Here is a 22072-nt window from a genome sequence, read left to right on the forward strand (position 1 = left end):
GGCGCTTGGGCTACATATTATTTATAAATATATTACTTGAATAAAAATGTACTTTAAAATGGTGTTTGGTCGCTTTTTATTAGAGACCCAAATAAAACAAATATTTGTGTTTTCCAAATAAATTTTCGTCTGTCTCTTTTCAAATAAATGAATTTATCTATTTCTAAGTAAAAATTGAAAGTGTCTGTAGAAGTAATTTTTTTAAATATCCTTTTTCGTAATAAAGTTTTAATATTTATTATTATAATCTAGACATGTTAATCCTTAAATATACATGTATATTGGGTCACAAGTATATATTATATAAACTTATGGCCCAAAACTCCTTGACTTCTTCCAATGCGGCCCAGAGAAACAAAAAGGTTGGACACCCCTGCTGTATAGCATACCAACAATATGTTGCAGTTACCAGTGGCAGATTACTAAATGTACAGACTGTGCACATGCATAGGGCTTCCAATTTAGTAAACTCTAGATCCTAGCTATGTACCATGTAACTTATTTTTTGTTAAAATAAAAATTTCAATAGAACTGTAAGCCACTTTTGCTTTGCCTGTCTAAACTGCCATTCCCTCATTTATATTTTTTACCTTCTGGGCATCCTCTGTTGCCTTTCCTACATGTTGCCACAAGGTTCAAAGGAATATTTTGTGCATTTTCTGTTTAGAAAGACCCAAACATAAGCTGCATCTATTATAGTCAGAAAGTCTGATCTGTTAAGAAAACTCTTGTCTCTAGTGCTTCACATGAAATATACAAGTCATAAAGAGTCTTGTCTCTTTCCTTTTTTCCAAGAACTCCAGTAATAGTGTTGCTCAAAAAACTGAATAAGTATAAAGGCCGGTTTACAAGACACAACTATCGTCAACATTTTGTCACCTAAAACTGCAATATTCATGGATTTATCTTGTTTGAACAAATTCACAACTTTATTGCAACCTTGGTTCGTGTCACAATGGTGTCAGAAAGTCTGATGTTTTCTTGTTGCATCATTCTCTTCCTATGTTATCAGAATTAAATTTATACAACAGAAAAGTATTAAGTGACTAGTTACCATTCTAGTACATATTCTAATTTTTGTTTAATTAATCTAGTTTATTATTTGGTGAAATATAAGTACATATTGATTCAATTAAGTGTATTAATTATGACTTTTTCTTGTAGATTACATTTAATTCTTCTTAAATGTCATATATCTAATTTTGTTTTGTTTTAATGAAATTTTATCTAAAATTGTTCTTCAGTTTTTTTCTTTTTATATGGGCAGTGTTGAATCCAAGAGGATACTGGGATATTTCTCCAAAACTTTCCTCAAAGAAAAATGTCTGAAGTCATTATTGTATGAGGTGCATTCAAGTTGTAAGGTTTCCTATTTTTTTTCTAGGGAAAGGAAACAGGTAGCAACATGTGGTTTTTTTAAACGAAGTGGACACTGTTTGTGGTTGCATAAGAGAGGGTAGTACCACATGGAACTCTAGCAGCAGCAGTTCGAGTGAGAGGCATTTTTGATACTTAAAATGACAATATTTTCATTACAAGTACAACGTGTAATCATTCATTTTCTGCACTTGTGTGGAGTGACACCTACTGAAATTCATTGCCAGTTGAATGACATATGCAGTGATAGTGTCATGTTTGTGAAAAATGTGCGTTTGTGGGTGTGACAGTTCAAAGAAGGGCAAACATTGTGTGACAATGAACTGAAACATCCATGCCTGCACCCCAGCCAGTCTGACAACATGATTGTATGCATGGAGCAAGTTGCTTCGTGCGTGCAGTTATGTTGTCCTCATGAATTGCTTCCAGCATTGTGAGAAAAACAGCCAGAAAAGGCTGCACATGTGCTCTTCTATCAAAACAATGCTCCAGCTCATTGGGCAATGTTTCTTCGTGAAAACAACTTTGAAGTGGTTTTTCATGCTCCCTACTCACCTGATCTTGCTCTTAACATTTTTTGGCTTTTTCAGATGATGAAGGACACTCTGCATGGTTGCACATTTTCCAGTCGTGTCACTCTAGCATTAGTGATTTTCCAGTGGTCAAAACAAACTCCTAAAGAAGAATTTGCAGCAGCCATGATGTTATGGTGTTGATGTTAAAAATGTGTACATCTGCAGGGAGATTATGTTGAGAAGTGAGAAGTTTCAATTTGTTTGTGTAAGTATTTTGTCAGGAAAAAAAATGAGAGACCTTAGACCATGAATGCACCTTATACATGGGGCTTCCTAATTAAATTTGCATGAACTCCATGAAGCATTATAATAATGCACCACTGAAAATCATTATCTTAAAGTCACATATATAAGTTATATCAATAAAGATCTTTATAATTTAAGGCTTTTACCAAAAGATCACACAATTTTTAATATAAAATAAAAAGCAAAAATACTTCTTTTAAAATATAAATAGGAATAAATGTTATAAATAAATTTTTTTTGTATTGTAAGTTAGAGATATGAAGATAAAACTAGTTTCTTGAATGTATTTTTAATGTGTAAAATTCTATCAGGAATTTTAATCAAACTATTTGTTTTAATTTTTGGTATTATTTCCAGAGAATGTTTTTAAACTGTTTTGTATTATTCTCTGTGGAAGACTGTTTCTGTAATTTGTAAGTGATTGAGAAGATGGATTTAGTTTCTTCAATGTATTACAAATAAATTGTTAACCAGGGAATGATTTATTAAATGTATGAAGTTTGTGGTAGTTATGATTTTTATTTTTGATTAAGTTATGAAAGTGTTATTAAAAATCATAATCATTATTACACACAACTTAACAAAACCTTGAAATTCCAGTAAATATTTAATATAATATAAATATTTGATAAACATTTTTGATCCTTCTCAAGATCTGCATCAGGTCAAATTCACTCTTCTATTTTTGAACATGATGTATTATGAATTTTAAAATAGAAATGATAAATATAAATAAAATTAAGCATATTGTAATTGTAACATCTTAAAATGTGTGGTAAAAGAATAATAAAGCATCATATTATGGAGAGAAAAATACATAGGATATGTACTGTACAGTATATATGAGTTTATAAAATAAGTAAAAATTAGAAAAATATTGACAATACATGGGATGTGTTCACAAGAGGATGCTATATAAATAAACATTTAAAAAGGGGCAAGAGCTTCATGATGTGTTGTTAGGTCTTTGTATATTGTAAAGTGTTTCCAGGCATACAAGATTCATAGTTTGTTTTTGAAATTAATACACTGTTCTTTAAAGTTGGCCTTGAAGAATTTCAGATTTTTATTAAGTATTTACTGGAATTTCAAGGTTTTGTTAAGTGGTATCTTATATTTCCAGTTATTAGAAGACTTTTATGAACATAAACATTTTTTTTTTTTTAATAGAAATGAGAACAATGCATTAGTGGAACAAATAAAAATAAGTACACTCCATAAAACACTGGTGTATCTTATTTCCATTACTGTGTAGAGTTATCAGTAATGAGTTATCTGCCATATTTTATAATATTTCTACATATTTTATTAATGTTTTTAATTATTTTAATTTTTATTAGATTTTAATCTCTATTTATCAAAATTATTTTGAAATATGTAAATCGGAATACTTGCTAATTTAAGTAAGTAATAAATAAATAGGGTAGGGTGAACTGATATCTCTGATTTCTGGGGACTGTCTCCAGTTTTGCCTATTTTTTATATTTGATTGTAGAATCAATCTTTGAATATAGCAGTTTTATTAACACCTTAATATAATAGCATCAATTTATAGATAGATAAATAAGTTTTAAAAAATCATCAAAGTTCAATCAGTTTTATACTCGATTTTCAATGATTCTGAAATGTGTTCTCAGTTGAATTGTAGATGTTATGGTCAGCCTAAATAAAAGTAAATGAAATGATTTTCAATATGGTGCTGGCTACCCTTTCAGGGGAAATAGTGGAAAGGGATATATTGAAGGTTCTGCTGCTAACTACTTCTGTATCTAAAGGTGTTTATTCTGTGATACTACCCTCTGCATATCTTCTGAATCAACATTAATCATAGAATTAAAAAATAGAAAAAATCAACTTTCTCTGTATTGGTCATTTAATGCAATGTTTGTGTACATTGCATTAATTAAATGACCAATACAGAGAAAGTTGATTCTTTCTATTGCAAACTTGCCCTGTTTGCATTTTCTGTTTTAAATCAATATAGTGCCCTCTATAGTTCTTTGGAATTGCCAATAATTTTTATTTTTATACAGTCGAACCCCCTATAAGACAGTAGATACGTTCCATTCTTTAGGAATCCGATTTCTTATGAGTCCTTCCAATCACAGCACGACACGTGTCAAGTTTACGGACTATGGCTGTTTGAAAGGTTTTCTTCCATAAAATTAATCGATTCTAGACTAATCCGACTCAACATTTCCAAAATACGTATATTATTTTTGGGAATAATCCGTATAAACTATGCTATAAACAAAAAATTGTAGGATTACTTACCGAGTGTGCACCATTTGACATCGCCATTGCTCAAGCTTGTTTTCGTCGCGGAATAACTCAGCAAACTGCGGCCGCGATTTCTGATGTTATTTTTCTGCGAAAACTTTGCTGAACTTTGGAGACATCATTAATATAAATAATTTTAATCGCTGTTGAATAAGAAATGTTTCTTTCACAAGAAATGTATAAAATTACAGTACTTATTAGACTTACGGTACCTAATTTACATACTGTACAGATGATAGTTTGCCTAAACTCTCCGTAGCGTGGCGCCAGGCGGCGGAAAATATATATATATAATTATAATAAAGTTACAATAAATTAAGTTAATATATAATTATATATACAGTACCTAATTTATATATAATTAATATATAATTATATGTACAGTACCTAATTTATATATAATACTGTACAGACGATAGTAATCTCTCCGTAGCGTGACGCTTGACGGCATGGTAAGTAGTTCGGCTGCCCGATGATGTTTTACGTAATTATAGGAGTTTTTTACCGTTTTTTACGGATACCGTCGCAATTTTTTCACTGTCTTATAGGAATCGTAATTATAGGAACCCGTTTTATAGGGGTCTACTGTACTTTTGTGTATTTTAGTTTTGAAAATTAACATCAAAAGACAATTATTCTGTAATTTTAGTTGTAAAATTCATTATCTTGTACAGGTCTATATTNTACTGTACTTTTGTGTATTTTAGTTTTGAAAATTAACATCAAAAGACAATTATTCTGTAATTTTAGTTGTAAAATTCATTATATAAATATTTTAATGTACAAATTACATTTTGCAGATAATATGCATTATTGCATATTATCTGCAAAATTACAATGCTTTCAAATTACAACTGTAATTTCATTTGGATAACCCAGCAGTAGCCAACAGTTTTTGCCCCCGGGCTGAATTGGAAAGAAAACTTTTTTCATGGGCCAAACCAGAGGCTGCCCTAGAAAGATTTTGAGGTGATGCGAGATCTTATTGTGGTGTCACCCCATAGAGAATAAATTGTACATAAAGATCACAGATATGTTTTCCACATTATCATGCATTATCAACATTCTATGCTGTGCTGAAGACATTTCTAATGGAGCGTTAACTCTAATCGCACAGTTACTTGTTGACCTTTTTTTTTTTATTTAGCCATCAGAATTTTTCATCAAGATATTTGGACTTAAGTAGCTAATATTGAAAGATTGATCGCGGGCCACATAAATTCATTAGACGGGCCATATGTTGGCCATGCCTGGGATAACCCATGGATTATATGCACAATATCATTGTACTTCCTAATTAATTAATGAAACTAACAGTTTTATATATTAATTAACAATAATTCCTGGAAGCAGTCTTCTTTATTTTAACAAGTATTCTTTTCAAAACAACAAAATATGTTCTTTGTAAATAATTATTGTATTAATAATTTTGAAATTAAAGTTTTATATTAAAGCAATATTTAATCAAGTATTTTTTATTATTAATAATAATTTGTGATGAACAAAAAATTATGATAGTACAGTGGTGCCTTGTATAACGTATGCCTCGAATAACGGACGCTGCAAACACGGACTTTCTGTTTGGCCGTTATGTGACTCGAGCAACAGACTGGCTGCGAACAACAGACTTTCTGCGAACAAGTGCGAATGATGTTTCCACTCGTTTGCCGTTGCCAATGACAATCTGCTATTTTTATTATACTGTATATTAGTATTATTAGAATATATTGATATTATTAGTATATCTGAAGTACAAAGCTCCCGTTGGGATTCGGCTTGCTCTCTTGTTTATTATGTACAGTACATCACCTCAGTGCAGGGGGTATTTACATTTATTCAAGTGTTGTGCAAATCATGGCTTCTAAAAAAACAGAAAGGTGATTTCAATTGAAACAAAGCAAGAAATCATCAGAAGGAGTGAAAGTTGACAAAAACTTCCTTGTCAAATGGGGAGAGGTTCAGGAGTTTACCAACACTCATTATCCAAACAGAGCTGAGGCCAACAGGATCAATGATCTCTACAATGACACCCTTGCCCGTCATTTCCGACAGGTGTTGAAGAAGAGAGAGAAACAGACCACCTTGGACATGATGTTTTCACGAAGCCAGCTGTCAAAAAACAAAGGATGAAACAAGAGGAGTTGACCCTGCAAGCTCTGGTAGCCTCTTCTAAATCTGATTCCGATTAAAAAACAATAAAAAGAGACCTGCTGTAATGTGTAAAAAGTCTGTATCTGTATGAATGTATCAAAAAAGTGTTCCTCCACCTCCTCACAACATCTGACTCTCGGCATAATTGATGACTGCTCCATTTTCATTTTTTTATGGTACGGTTATTTTATGCTGCGGAACGAATTATATGTTTTAACATGTATTTCTATGGGAAAATGCGTTTTGTATAACGGACTTTTCACTTAACGGACGTGCACCTGGAACGGATTAAGTACGTTATACGAGGCACCACTGTAGTTTAAAATCTTACATTTTATTAATTACTTTTTGATAAATTGATGGCCAGTATGATACATTATTTAATAGTTTTAATGTTAAATTATATGTTTAAATAATAATTATTATTTCAAAATTTGTAATGGTATTCAAATTTTTTTTACAGAATTATGACTTCAGAAATACATCCAGATTTTATGCATTATCTTTTTTCAAAGAAAAAACAACTAACCAGCAATCATTCTGAAGAACTTAGTTGTAATATCTATCCTCAAAGTAACTATACATCCATTAATTTAAATACTCATGATTATGGATTTATTCCTTTCAATCTTAGCATCAATATTGTTGTTTGGCTGGTAAGTTTTATACAGGGTCATCATAATTAAAGAGATGTTCAGAACTCTCTGCAGAAAGAACTATTGGGCAAATTTCAACCAAATTTAGTATACATATTGTACTAAATATGCAGTTTAAATTATTGGGGGAAAATTACTTCAAAAATTTTATGCAATTTTGCATTGCTGCTCCTTAATATGCATATTATGTAGGTTTTCTAATGAATTTTGGAAATTAAGAAAATAAGTACAAAAATTTTATTTCACTTACAGGTGTGGAATGTAGAATTGTGATTACTGCTGTAGCAATATCTTCCATTTTCAACATTAACCAGTTGGTGACCTTGTTCTATTGATACTTTTGCAGTTAAAGTTTCAGTCTCCTTAAAACACAAAATCATTTTCCAAAGATTTCCAGTAGTCAGAAATCCTCTTTGTAAACCCCTTTTAAGTGCTGAAATTTATTAAATTTTGGCATTACTATTTTATTGATAGAAGAATTGAAGAAGTAACATGTGATCAGACAAATTGAGCACTATGACTGTTCACCTGTTGAAGCATTGTGAAGAATGTTTTGCAACTCCTACATACAGTACATTAAGTGGATAGGAGTACCAAATTTTTCCCTAGTGGCTAAATTTTTGTAAGAAATTTTTTACACAAATCAGAACTGTATACTCAGGATAGTATTTATATCAAATTTGATTGAGATTTGCCCAATAGTTCTTTCTACAGAGAGTTCTGAACATTTACTTTTTAATTAAGATCACCTTTTAGTTAAAAAATTTTTTACTTATATATTAAAATTAAAAATAAAAATTTTAATTTCATGAAATCTTGAAATAGTATAATTAATAGAATTTGATAGTGTACTAAATTAATAATAATTAATTTTATTTAATTTGTACCTTAACTAAATCTGGTCTTTTTTCTTTTTAATAGTTTTTGCTGATTCTCTTCAGTTTGTTAAGGAAACGTGCATGGAATTATGGAAGACTTGCCTTAGTACAAAGAGATAATCAAAAGTACAAATATTTTAAAGATATTTTAGATTGTATTTAATGTAATTACCTAATTGTTTAAGAAAACAAAAATAGGATGTTTTTTTTAAAATAGTATAAAGAATCCTTAAATCTCAGTGTAGTAATTTGTTATAATTTGTACAATTTAAAAATGTATGTTGATTTACATCCTTTCATGAAAGGTTTAAAGGTTAAAAAAGTATAGCTTTAATTGAATAACAAAATGACTTTTTACTTTACTTTTCAAAATATAAATGACAGTGCTTTTATACAAATGTATACTGTTGGTCATTAAAATTGCTGCACCATGAAGGTGGCACGTAACAAATGCAAAATTTGCATGAAAAGTATAACATGCTAAGTGCTCTGTACCTCAAGATTACCTGTCAATTTTTCTACCTGTTGTATGTGTACAATAAACATAAATCTGTTATTTGCCTTCCTAGTGTAGCAATTTTTATGAACAGCAGTGTATTTTAGAAGTGTAATTTCCAACCAAAGTATTCAGATAGACTTGAAATTATTTATGAATATTTTAAGTTTTAAAGTTTTATAAATATTTTAATACATTAATTTCACTTGCTATGTAAAAAATATGAAATATTTCTTCGAAATATATTCGAAATATTTCTTCAGTCATAAAAATACACCTATACTACTATGTGATTATTTTATTAGAATAATAATAATAAGACGAATTGTTTTATATGTGGTTATGGCTCTATCACATATATAACAGTTCATCACAATAGACCTGACATTACTCTTGTTGACAAATACAATAAGATCACTTATAAAAAATTTTGTTGTAAATTCTAAAAATTAATAAAATAATTTCTAGATTAAGACCAAGTAAAACTACTCTTTCTTATCTGACTTCAAGTGATTTATTTTAGCGGACAAACAAATAACATAGAAATACTAAACTTTAACTTTAATTGCCAATAACTTCATGTTCATAAAATCCAAATGCATTTTGCTTACAATAATGCCTCATCAATGGACATAATGAAATTTAACAATTTCTGTTCCTTTTATGCTGTGATTTTTTTTCCAGCATGCATCTCCATCCCGGTATTCAGATTTATTACATTTGCATATGCTATGATACAAAAATGTTCTATTATTCTTCTTTTAAAATAATTAACTTTATATAATATTTTAACATTATTTCTATCTATTTTATAATTAAATTTATTACAAATCACTCGAAGTCAGATAAGAGAGAGTAGTTTTACTTGGTTTTAATCTAGAAATTATTTTATTAATTTTTAGAATTTACAACAAAATTTTTTATGAATTTTTTTACTGATCCCATTGTTTTTAATTTTGTGCTTATATAATAGACATCTGTTTCAAACACTCATAACATAAAAAATGCTCACACTGAAGAAATCAAGTACACTCCATTCACTCAGGAAATAAGACAAATGTGGAGAATGAATGGGCATTTATTGTACCTGTTGTCTTCTCTTCTACTGGTGTCATACAACATATACTACACAAAACTCTAAAAATATTAAACCTTAATAATAACACATACATGGCATTACCGAAAGCTGCAATATAGAACATATGTCACATTGTGAGTCAGGTTTCTAGATGTTGACACATATACCAATAACACAGCTTAATGTTACACTTATTTGGGTAACTATGCTTGACTTTAGTCTGGCATAATACTTGGTATTAGTATCAGCTGAGCATATGACATTCACAACATAATAATAATAATAATAATGAAAATATACCTAAACTGCAAATTAAAATTAGAAAAATCAATTTTGTATTTAGCTATTTAGAAGAATTTCTTAAATAACTAAATATGAGAAACAGAACTATTGAACTTTTGATGTTTGATAAAATATTGATAAAAGAGATGATATTCTGTATTAATTTATTAAATTAATAGAAAATAATTGACTTAGGCGCACTTCTGCAAACTATACTAAAAAGTTATAAAAATTTTATGAATTTTATCTGTTATATTTTTCAAAATATTTCTTTTTAACAGTTGAATGTTTTCAAAGATTTCATATTCAAAATTATTTAGCCATTTAAAAAGGAAAAAGTTTACACTTTAGTATTAAAGGTTATGAAATCTTATTAATATTAAGATCTTTATTAATAGAAAGATAAATTTATATTGTTTTAATATATAAAAGTTAACTTAGAAACTGTAAAAATACCTGAATAAAAAATATTTTAGTATTGACTTTCCAGGAGTTATTCTATGCCCTTTGTTAGTGTGCAAACAAGTGTAACAGATGCAGAAGGAAGTTATTTTGAGTATTGATAATTTACTATAGTGGTTCATTACTTTTATCTAGCATCAGTCTCATTTTCAAATTGTCACACTCTGTGTATATATTTTTTTGTTTTTGGAAGTTTATTTTGAGAAATCCACAAAATCCATTTTCTCTCAATTTATGGAACCAAGTAGTATTTTAAAAGAGATGTAATATACAAGGACAGATCAATAAATAAGGTAACACAATCTATAAAACCTGCAAAAATAGGTACAATATTCAATATCCACTTGTTTCTGATGGTACCAAAATACCTGAAGAATAACATGAAACACAAACAGGTAGGCCTTGCTTTGTAACATCTGATACACTATGAAGACTCTAAGTTTCTCATCTGCATTTTATGGGGAATGTAACAATGCTGCACCTGTTAACACCCAGAATCAAAACAAGGAAGCTTGAAATGGGAACATTCATAATCCCCACAACAAAAGAAGTTAAAGATATCAGTATCTGCCAAGAAAATTATGGAACCATCTTTGTGTTCTACTTGTGGATTTCCTCCCAAGACACCACTCTGAATGCTGTGCTATTGTGAAACTTTGGACACAATGAAAGAGACTACCATAAAAGATCTGTGCCACTGCAACATAGTGTCATTCTGTTACACAACAATACAAAATCCACACTGTAAACATCATCTGTTGCCACATCAGATTTCCACTGGGAAGTTTGGAACATATGTTCACAGTCACTGAACCTGGTTTCCATTGATTATTATTTATTTGGACCAATGAAAAAACATCTTGGTGGATGAAGATTTGCAACTGCAGAGGACCTTCAACCCAGTCTTGGACTTGGCTGGAGGGACCTTCAACCCAACTTTCTTCTCTGCTGGAAACCAAAAGATGCATTGGTTTCCTGGTAGAAAAAATGTTGGGAAAAATATGAAAACTATGTGGAGAAATAGTGTGAATATACATGTAGTTGCACGTGTAGTTATGTCTTTTTATATATAAAAATATGTACAAGAATCCACTTGTTACTTTGTTTATTGATCACCTATATATTACTATGTGTGTTGAGTATTAATATAGTTTTATTAGTAAAGATTAATTTACATTATGCAATAGAAATTATTTGTTATCAAATTTGGGGCTGTACTATAAATTAATAAAATTTTATTTTTTTATTTTACTTTATAGATGGACATCACTATTTTATGGAGAGAGTGGCACTAACCAGATACAAAGTGAAGAAACAGAATCTATTGATTCATTTGATATGAATCTTGCTTTTGATAAGGTCTTATTTTAATTTTAGTTTTATAATTGGATTAAAGATTTTCTATTTGGATGAAATAAATATTTTGTGTTTGGCCTTTGTTTTATTGTTATTATTAAAAACAAAAAATCAAATAAGAATTAAAAACTATGTTTTTAGTTCTTATTTCATCTTTTATATAAAAATTCATATTAAACAATTAATATTTATTTTTAAAATATAATTTTAAATTAGCAGATAGTCAAAATCTCTGGTTTCAAATGCCTCACTTTTCAAACAATTTGGTTCATGAACAAAATTTTGAATTCATATTTGCCCAAGTTGCCATATGATAACTTGGTTGACATAGCTACTTGGTAAGAATTGGCCACAGATGGTTAACTCTCTGTACTTCCTATGTTAAAGAAAGTCAATGGCCAGACCAATCAATGACAATACTACTGATTTAGAAATTAGTGGTGCTTAAATTTGCCTCATGTCATTAGATGTCATGACACAAATTGTTGATGATGATGCTATTTAAATTAGATTTCAATGTGCATGCGGGAAAGATACTACTACTGTTTTTTTTGGTACATGCCACAGTTGAATTTAATGATAATTTAAATTAAATGAATAAAAACAGAATTAATTGACATTTACATAATATAAATGCATTCAAGAATTTGTGTTTAAATATGCTTAAGTTAAATAACAAAAAGCTATTACTATAATATTATATATTATAATATTAATATTTATTAATACTAGGTAGCCAGTTAATTAAAACTAAAAATAAAATCAAAATTAATTGATTAATTATTTAAAATTAAATTAATTGAAACATAATATTTCGGAAAGTGAGAGTAAAGTACTTGTTGTCTGTCTTGATTGATTTGGTTATATTTCATCCAGAGTTGAGTCTTTATTTATAGCACTTCTTTGTAAAGTGTTAGTTTTGATTTTGGTTGGTGGTAATGAACATTTTGCTTTTAATATATACAGTGTGTCTTATCAAGACTGCATAACTCTGCATAGCAAAAATCCTTGCTTGGAGTATATAAAAAATAACCCAAGAACCATATCTCTATGACTCATAGTTTGAGAAAAATGCAAAATAAAATGTGTAATGTCACATTTAGTGCACAGAAAATAAGCTTTATTGGAAACACAAACATCAGTACTTACATATGACATTTTGCTTACATAAGAAGATGCTCAAAATGACTATTATGCATATTGAAGCTTGCTGTAGAATGGCTGTAGAAAGCAGCATGAAGACAATCTTAACTGCTTATCTTAGGTTGCATTTGCTTTTGTGGGCAATATGATGCTGGATTGTGTGCAGTCAACCATTCTACGGAGTGTGCATTCATGGCGGTCATTTTGAGTATCCTACATAAGCATAAACATCAATACTTGCATATGACGTTATGTTCCAATAAAGCTTATTTTCTGTGCATCTGATGTGACATCATATGTTTTCTTTTGCATTTTTCTCAAACTATGGGTTGTAGAGATATGGTTCTTTGGTTGTTTTTTTATATACTCTGAGCAATAATCCTCACTTGGAGTATATAAAAAATAACCCAAGAGTTTATGTGGTCTTGATAAGTCACCCTGTATATAGAATAGATATAGATAATAATATATTGCATTTTTATACATGAAATATGCTAAAAAGGTAAAAAAAAGGAGGTTTTGTTTGTATGTCAGGAATAGATTAATCCATTTTATATTGTTTCTTATGGAAAAATTTGTTTTGGTTTAGAACAAATCAGTTTTCAAACAACTTTTAGGAATGAATTAAGTTCAAAAACTAAGGTATGACTGTATTTATTTTAAACTAAAACATATATTTTAAAATTAATAAACAAATTATTTTATATAAATATTGTTAAATTTATTATTTGTCATATGATGATAGATATGAGATTTTTAGTTATTTGCAATGTTTATGCAAGTAATTTATTTGAAACTAACATATTGAAATTTATTATAAAAATGGAATTACAAAAAAAAATTTTACTTTATTTATAAATATGGTGTTATCTTGTGTAGCATTTATCAAACTTGAATGCACTTTTTCAATGTTTAATAAAACATTATATAATAGGGCAGTAAAATACATTCTTGAAATTAAATTAATTATTAATTTAGTTGAATATTTCTTTGAAAAATCATCTAAATGTAGATCAGCAAGGATTCATATTATCTGCTAATCTGTTATTGTCTTTTTCAGAATTAGCTTTAAATTAGTATTTACATGAATTATAAAGTCCCAATGATTAATTTATTTATTTAAATAATTATGATAATAATTATGACCATTCAAATAATTTTGGATCATTTTAAAATCTTTATTCTTTTTCAACATTCCAACCAGATACAAATGGGTATAAATACAACAAAAAATGACCTTAGTGATGATTTAAAAAATTTTAATACTGTGTTGTTGACATTGGATCCTCAAAGAAAAGTCAAAGTCAAATGTATAGTGTGTGTATGTTTTTAATATCATATCGTCAGGTTTTTTGAACAACTGTTTGTATCTTCATGTTGTTAATCATTGGAATGTTAAATAAGGATAAAGACTTTAAAATGACCCGAAATTATTTGTATGGTCATAATTATTTGAATAATTTAAATTATTAGTTAAAATTGATTCTTGAATTAATAAAGGTAATAACCACAAATAATGTACTGTAATGTAAATAACCACAAGTAAAAATGGAGAAAAAACCAACTACTTTTGAGTCAGTGTTCCAATTTCTTAAAATAGATTTCCCAAGAACTTTCATACCATACTATAAAGATATGCATACTGATATGCTCAACTTGCCACATCCCATTTATGACCCAACATATATTACTAACATTCTCTCAGTACAAAACAGTCAGAGAATGCTACCTTCGACGACAAATATCTTCAGATGATCAAACTCTATGGAATATACTAGATGAGAATGGACAAATTCAACATACAATCACATATCTAAAGGCAATAAACTTGTATGTCCTAGACTTCGGTATATAACAGACAACTGACATATTAAAAGACTCAAGATGGCATACAGCAACATAACTGGCTAGACTTGGCACTTTTTGGCTTATTCTAGGCCCTTGTGCTACAAAACTTCAAATCCAATCAACCAAAATAGATTTTCTAATCAGTGAGAGGGAGTTATTGTCTGGCTCTCCTTTCAAAAGTGTTTATTTTAATTTCTGTTGGTTTGCTATGAAGAGATTTTTGAAGTTTTTATGAAGTTAATCTTGTTGACTTCTGCAGAATTTTCCAAAATTAAGGGTATTTTTAAGCATTTTCTGTTTTCCATACATTTTGGTCATATTTCTCACAAAAAGTTACTATTTATCACTTGAAAATAAAATGTCTTCTTCATTTTTCAAAAATTCATAAATATTAACTTTAAATTTTTTTATGCTTATTGGAATCCAAATAAAAAATATACATATTTTCTCTCCCTTGATTAAGTATTTTCAGACTAAGTTGTTTACCATCGTAACTAGAATCAACCATTGTTCTCTATTTTCTATTCAAATGTTTTGCATTTCAGAACATTTCAAAACAAACCACAATTCACATTTGGACTTTCCCATGCTGCTGATAAAAAGTATAGTCAAAAGATAACAGAAAGAAGAGAATTAACAGCAAAAAATATTTTAACATCTTGACATGAGAAGAGAGCATGTGATTATGGTTTTGGTTTTAAAATGTTCTGAAATGCAGAATGTTTGAATAGAGAACATTAATTGATTTTAGATTCTGATGATGGACAATGAAATCTGAAAGGGCTGAATCAAGAGAGTGAAAGTATCTATGTGTTTCATTTGGACTCTAATAAGTAGAAAAAAAGATTTGAATTTAATTTATGGAGTCTGAGAAGAATTCTGAAAAAGTGATGCTAAATATTAATCTATGCTATATTAATCTATTATTTATTAAAAACTTTCTTTTTAAATTCATAATTAAATGTTTAATATATTTTGCTTATTTCTTTAATCAGTCAAAAAGTTAATATTTTCACTGCATGGTTATATGTATAGATATTCTACAAGTTTCCAGTATGTTTGGTTCCACAGCCTTGCCAAATTATCTTTTTGCCAGACAAATAGAAGCCATATCATAATAATAGAACAGTACGCTTTTGACTTACTAATTAATTTTTTCCTTAACTCTAAAACACTGTTGACTGCTAGAAACTTAAATAAGATGGGTAGTAATTAATGATAGGATTGGATGGAGGTCAGTGCAGTATAACTTGTAATGCATCTGAATGATAAGTAAAACTTGTGGGTTTGAGTTTGCCTTGGGTCAGTCTTTTTGTCCAGAATTTTCTAAATTAATTACAGTAGAGCCTCGATTATCTGACTCAATTGGGGACTGGGGTTGGTCGGATAATTGAAAAATCGGATAACCGAAAAATATGAAAAAATCCATTATTAGTGTAGTATATTATTATATCCCATGTAATTAGTATATTAGTATATCGCTATTAATCTACTTCNGTTCTCTCCTGTACAGGTGTGATACCACACACACTACACAAAAGCTTGGGAACTTTACAATTGAATAGAAATACATACATCACACTGCAGAAGGCCACTATATTGAATACATGTCATATTGTTAGGAAATTCCTGAATACAGACACTGACACACTTATTTAATTTTAGTATTTGGTTGCTATTCCTTGACTCTGGTCCAGCATAGTACACAGCCACTGGTACCAATCGAGTACAATCCACTAAATACTGTATAATAATATAATAATAAGCATGGTAGTGATGATTTAAAAATTATCAAATGTTTGTTTTTGTTATTATTTAGTAAATTGCTGTTTATTACTGATATCATTTCATTATTTAGTGTTATGTACAAAGTGAAAATCATGAAAAAAATAAAAAAAACAATGTTTCTATTGCACTAAATGCTCATAGAGAGCTACTCTTAATGTTGAGAGAAGTATTATTTGCATGTCTCCAATACTTAAAGTTAAACAAACATCATCATTAAACCCAATATATTTTAAAGCTATACACCAACCAATGTTGAATATTATTGGGCTAGAAATGACTATAATATTAATAATTTATAAGACAATTTTGCACTAGAGTTAGGCATTAGGCGCCATCTCTTGATAAATTTAATAATTATAATTTTAATTAAATAATTTAGAACTACTGGAAAAAAAGAATTGGTCCAGAATGGGACTCGAACCTGCAACTCCTGCTTACCGTGCTGATGCATTGCCAATTATGCTACCCGGAATAATTAAAATTTTTTGTTGTAAAAAAATTTGAAATTAAATATTTATATTGTATTAAATTATACATTTTTGCAACATTGATGAAAAAAATTTTTAAGCAGTATGATCCACTAGTTTAGCAGTTATAAAAATATTCATGAGAGTGACATACCTACTGAAAATCTAGTCTGTTCCTGGAAGAATATGCACCACATACAATGCCACTTGTGGCTTAATATGGTAATTTCAAATGCTTTTTTGTAATTTTGTTCAGATTAAAGAAATGCCAGACCATCAGCTACTGGAAAATTGATGATATATTTGTATTCTAGCTCTTGTTGTTGTTAAAATTTTTTAGAGTTGCATTATGAAAAAGTGTGTTACAGTTCTGTAGCATATATTACAATAATGCAAAAAGTTGGTATATAGTAGGTAATTATGCATTTTATGATTAAATGTAGAAATGAAATTTAATTTTTAAAGTAAAATTATATAAAATAAAAATATTTTGTTATGTAAATACTTCATTAAGCTTAGTTTTTAACTGATCTTTAACATTTGTATATTTATGACTGTATTCTTAAGTAATTTTAAAACTAACAAAATTGTTAAAGTAAATGAATTTTTTTAGTGAAACAAGATTAAAACAAAACAATTTAAAATAATAATAATTTTTATTATGTATGTATTTATATGTATAATTAGATTAAGTTTCTAATATAAATTCAATATTTTGAATTAGTGATATAGCATACTTAGCTATTAAGAAAATTATTTATACTGCTTATTTATATCTTAAATAAAAATTAAAGTACATTTCTTTTACTTTTAAATATCTTATATTTTAATATTAATATTTAATAACAATTTTAATTCAATAATTATAAAATTACAGGGTTTATTCTCATGGTTTAGAGCAATCTTCAAAATCAAGTAAGTTATTTGCTTTCAGTTTATTAAAAATAGTATTGAAAATACAGCGAAATATGATTATAGCATACCCCAATAGGGAAATGCTAAAGAGTATGTTATGAGCAAAGTCTTGAAAAAATATACTAAATAAAAAAAAAACAGCAATTTATTGCATTAAAGTGCTATGTACCAATAACTATTCAATACTTCAAAAACTAAATTTAATTATAAATAACAAAATGATGCCAGTAATATCCAGCAATTTATTAAATAATAATAATAAAGCCAACCACTGCTGTATATCATTGGGCTATATAATGGCTATAATAATAATTATCAAACAATTTGACACTAGAGGGAGGCATTAGGTGCCTTCTCATATTAAATTTAATAATTATAATTTTAATTATGATGGCATATGGCAGTGATTGGCTTTAGTATTAAAATGTATTGGGTTTTTTTGTAGTGTTGTTTGTTTAATAATAATAATAATAATTCACTACAAACGAATACAGTCACTGCGAGAGTTTTTCTACAGGAAACAAGAAACATCACAATTACATAAAGCAGTAACTCTAGCAGACTCAAATAGCACACCATTAAACTTACACTCACATCATACAGACTTGACACAACATATAAAAAGCATAGACACCATCAAGCAATCGTGGGCTCGAAAGGCACTCCATGGCAGGCATCCTTATGACCTGGCCCAGGATTTTGTTGACAAAACTGCGTCAAACAGCTGGTTAGATCGGGGATGCCTCTTTGGGGAGACGGAAGGATTCATGATTGCCATACAGGATCAGGTCATAAATACTAAAAACTACAGAAAACACATACTCAAAGATACAACACTCACAAATGACACATGCAGAAAATGTCACATCATGCCAGAAACTATACAACACATCACTTCTGGTTGCAAGCTCTTGGCACAGACAGATTACTTACATAGACACAATCAAGTAGCAAATATAATACACCAAGAGCTTGCAAAGAAACACAAATTGGCAGACATCCACGAACCATACTACAAGTATATTCCACAGACAGTATTGGAAAATAACACGCACAAAATGTATTACGACAGAGCCATAATCACAGATAAAACAATTTACCACAACAGACCAGACATCACACTCATTGACAAACACAATAAAATCACATACATTATAGACATAGCCATTCCAAACACTCACAATGTACAAAACACATGCACTGAAAAAATTAGCAAGTACACAGAACTCGCCCAGGAAATCAGGCATCTGTGGAGGATGGATAGGGTGCTTATTGTACCTGTTGTTCTCTCCTGTACAGGTGTGATACCACACACACTACACAAAAGCTTGGGAACTTTACAATTGAATAGAAATACATACATCACACTGCAGAAGGCCACTATATTGAATACATGTCATATTGTTAGGAAATTCCTGAATACAGACACTGACACACTTATTTAATTTTAGTATTTGGTTGCTATTCCTTGACTCTGGTCCAGCATAGTACACAGCCACTGGTACCAATCGAGTACAATCCACTAAATACTGTATAATAATATAATAATAAGCATGGTAGTGATGATTTAAAAATTATCAAATGTTTGTTTTTGTTATTATTTAGTAAATTGCTGTTTATTACTGATATCATTTCATTATTTAGTGTTATGTACAAAGTGAAAATCATGAAAAAAATAAAAAAAACAATGTTTCTATTGCACTAAATGCTCATAGAGAGCTACTCTTAATGTTGAGAGAAGTATTATTTGCATGTCTCCAATACTTAAAGTTAAACAAACATCATCATTAAACCCAATATATTTTAAAGCTATACACCAACCAATGTTGAATATTATTGGGCTAGAAATGACTATAATATTAATAATTTATAAGACAATTTTGCACTAGAGTTAGGCATTAGGTGCCATCTCTTGATAAATTTAATAATTATAATTTTAATTAAATAATTTAGAACTACTGGAAAAAAAGAATTGGTCCGGAATGGGACTCGAACCTGCAACTCCTGCTTACCGTGCAGATGCATTGCCAATTATGCTACCCGGACTTCCTAATTGGCAATGCATCTGCATGGTAAGCAGGAGTCATGGTTTCAAGTTCCACTCCAGGCCGATTCTTTTCTTCCAGTAGTTCTAAATTATTTAAGTAAAATTATAATTATTAAATTTATCAAGAGATGGCACCTAATGCTTAACTCTAGTGCCAAATTGTCTTATAAATTATTAATATTACAGCCGTTTCTAGCCCGATTAATATTCAGCATTGGTTGGTGTATAACTTATATAGTTGATAAGTTGAGGTACTGGTACTCCCTTTTTTTTCATTATAGTATTTGCATAGAGGTCTGCTTCAAAGTTTTGCAGGATGATTCATTAATAGTGAAAATATTGAGGAATACAAAAAAAAATTTTATTCAATATTTTTACTATGTAAATTACCATCAGTTATTTTTTTAATGGTTCATTAAGTTTATGATTATTTTGAGGGAGGTATTAGTTTCCTCTTTATTTTTTTATTGCTGAGCTCTTTTTGCTACTTTTTTTGTTTTTTGCACTTAAATTGTGTATTTTTGATTTTTAGGTAAACCTCCATAACTCGAAACTTTTTAATTCAAAATTGAAATGTTTTTCCCAACCAATTTGAGTTAACCAGGTTTCACTGTATTTCTTTTGATATTAACTATCTGTATTAGATTTCTAGAGATATTGCATCTAAATTCATTAGAAAAAATCAATTGCCATGCTCTACTGTAGATATCATTTCTAATATCTACAGTAGAGCATGGCAATTCGGGACTGGGGTTGTTCGGATAACCAATTTTTTGGATAACTGATCATGTATGAAAAAATATATTAATCTATTCCATATTGAAATTTTTCTCCATTGCATGACATTTTGCGTTGAAGTTTCATCAATGTTAAGCCTAACGAAGATTTTTTAAAAATAAAAATCATGGCTATTGTATCGTTAAAAATTATTTCTTTATTTTGCACAAACAAAACAAATATATTCAAAAATATAAAAACAAAAAAAATTATATTTCAGAAGTTAATCTAGTATCAAAAATGTTCCAATTCAGCACAACAACATGTCCCGACACACAGTCCACAGAAAAACTCCACACAAAACAAGTAAAGCTTTTTCTTTGGTTTATCTGGAGATGTCAGCTGCTTGGGCTATATTCTTTGATGAGCTGAAGCAAAACACACCACTCACGATGGGGAAAAAAGCCTCATTCAAATACTGGCACATCTTTAAGTACCCTCTTGATGTGTGTCATGCTGAATCGGAACATTTTTGATATTAGATTTACTTTTGAATTATAATTTTTTTGTTTTTATATTTTTCAATATATTTATTTTGTTTGTGCAAAATAAAGAAATAACTTTTAACTATACAATATGGTCGTGCCAATGCTGCCAGCTAAAACACACACACCAACAAAAATAATATTGGAGTAGCCCAAGATATAGCCAAATATTGCAGCACCACAGCACTAGCGAAAATTTGAATTTGCTGATTGGAACGCTTTCGGTTAACCAATGTTTCGGTTGATCAGTATTTGTATAATCGATGTTCTACTGTATTTGTTTTTTTTTTTTTAATTATTTTTATATTTTTTTCCTCTTCATAAAATTGTCATAACATCAGAGATTGAGTTTTTGATATTGTTGAATTTTTTGAGTTTTTTTTATACTACTGCACTAGTTAAAAACTTTGTTTCATTTTACATTTTATATATATATATAAAAGAATGTATGTATGTACAGTAGAGCGTCGATTATCCGAATCAATTGGGGACTGGGGTTGATCGGAAAATTGATATTTCAGATAACCGATTATGCATGAAAAAATATATTAACCTATCTCACGTTGAAATTTTTCTCCGTTGCGTGTCGCTTTGTGTTGAATTTTCGTCAATGTTAAGCCTAACGAAGACTATTGTATCGTTAAAAATTATTTTTTTATTTTGTACAAACAAAATAAATATATTGAAAAATATAAAAACAATAAAAAATTATACTTCAGAAGTTAATTTAGTATCAAAAACGTAAAATATTTGAGTAGCCGAAGA

General features: G+C 29.0%; 1 protein-coding gene across 1 annotated transcript in view; it reads left to right on the forward strand.

Moving 5' to 3' along the window:
• LOC111621133 (CSC1-like protein 1) overlaps window positions 1-22072 on the forward strand; it is a 101667-nt gene that overhangs the window by 10429 nt on the left and 69166 nt on the right. The window contains exons 2-5 of the mRNA XM_023363204.1: window positions 7093-7285; window positions 8207-8289; window positions 11741-11840; window positions 17961-17998. Coding sequence (XP_023218972.1) covers window positions 7097-7285; window positions 8207-8289; window positions 11741-11840; window positions 17961-17998 — 410 coding nt within the window. The 5' untranslated portion in view covers window positions 7093-7096. The remainder of the gene's footprint in view (window positions 1-7092; window positions 7286-8206; window positions 8290-11740; window positions 11841-17960; window positions 17999-22072) is intronic.

Source organism: Centruroides sculpturatus, unplaced genomic scaffold (genome assembly GCF_000671375.1).
Source record: "Centruroides sculpturatus isolate CEXI.00-Female unplaced genomic scaffold, Cexi_2.0 scaffold171, whole genome shotgun sequence".
Lineage (NCBI taxonomy): Eukaryota > Metazoa > Arthropoda > Arachnida > Scorpiones > Buthidae > Centruroides > Centruroides sculpturatus.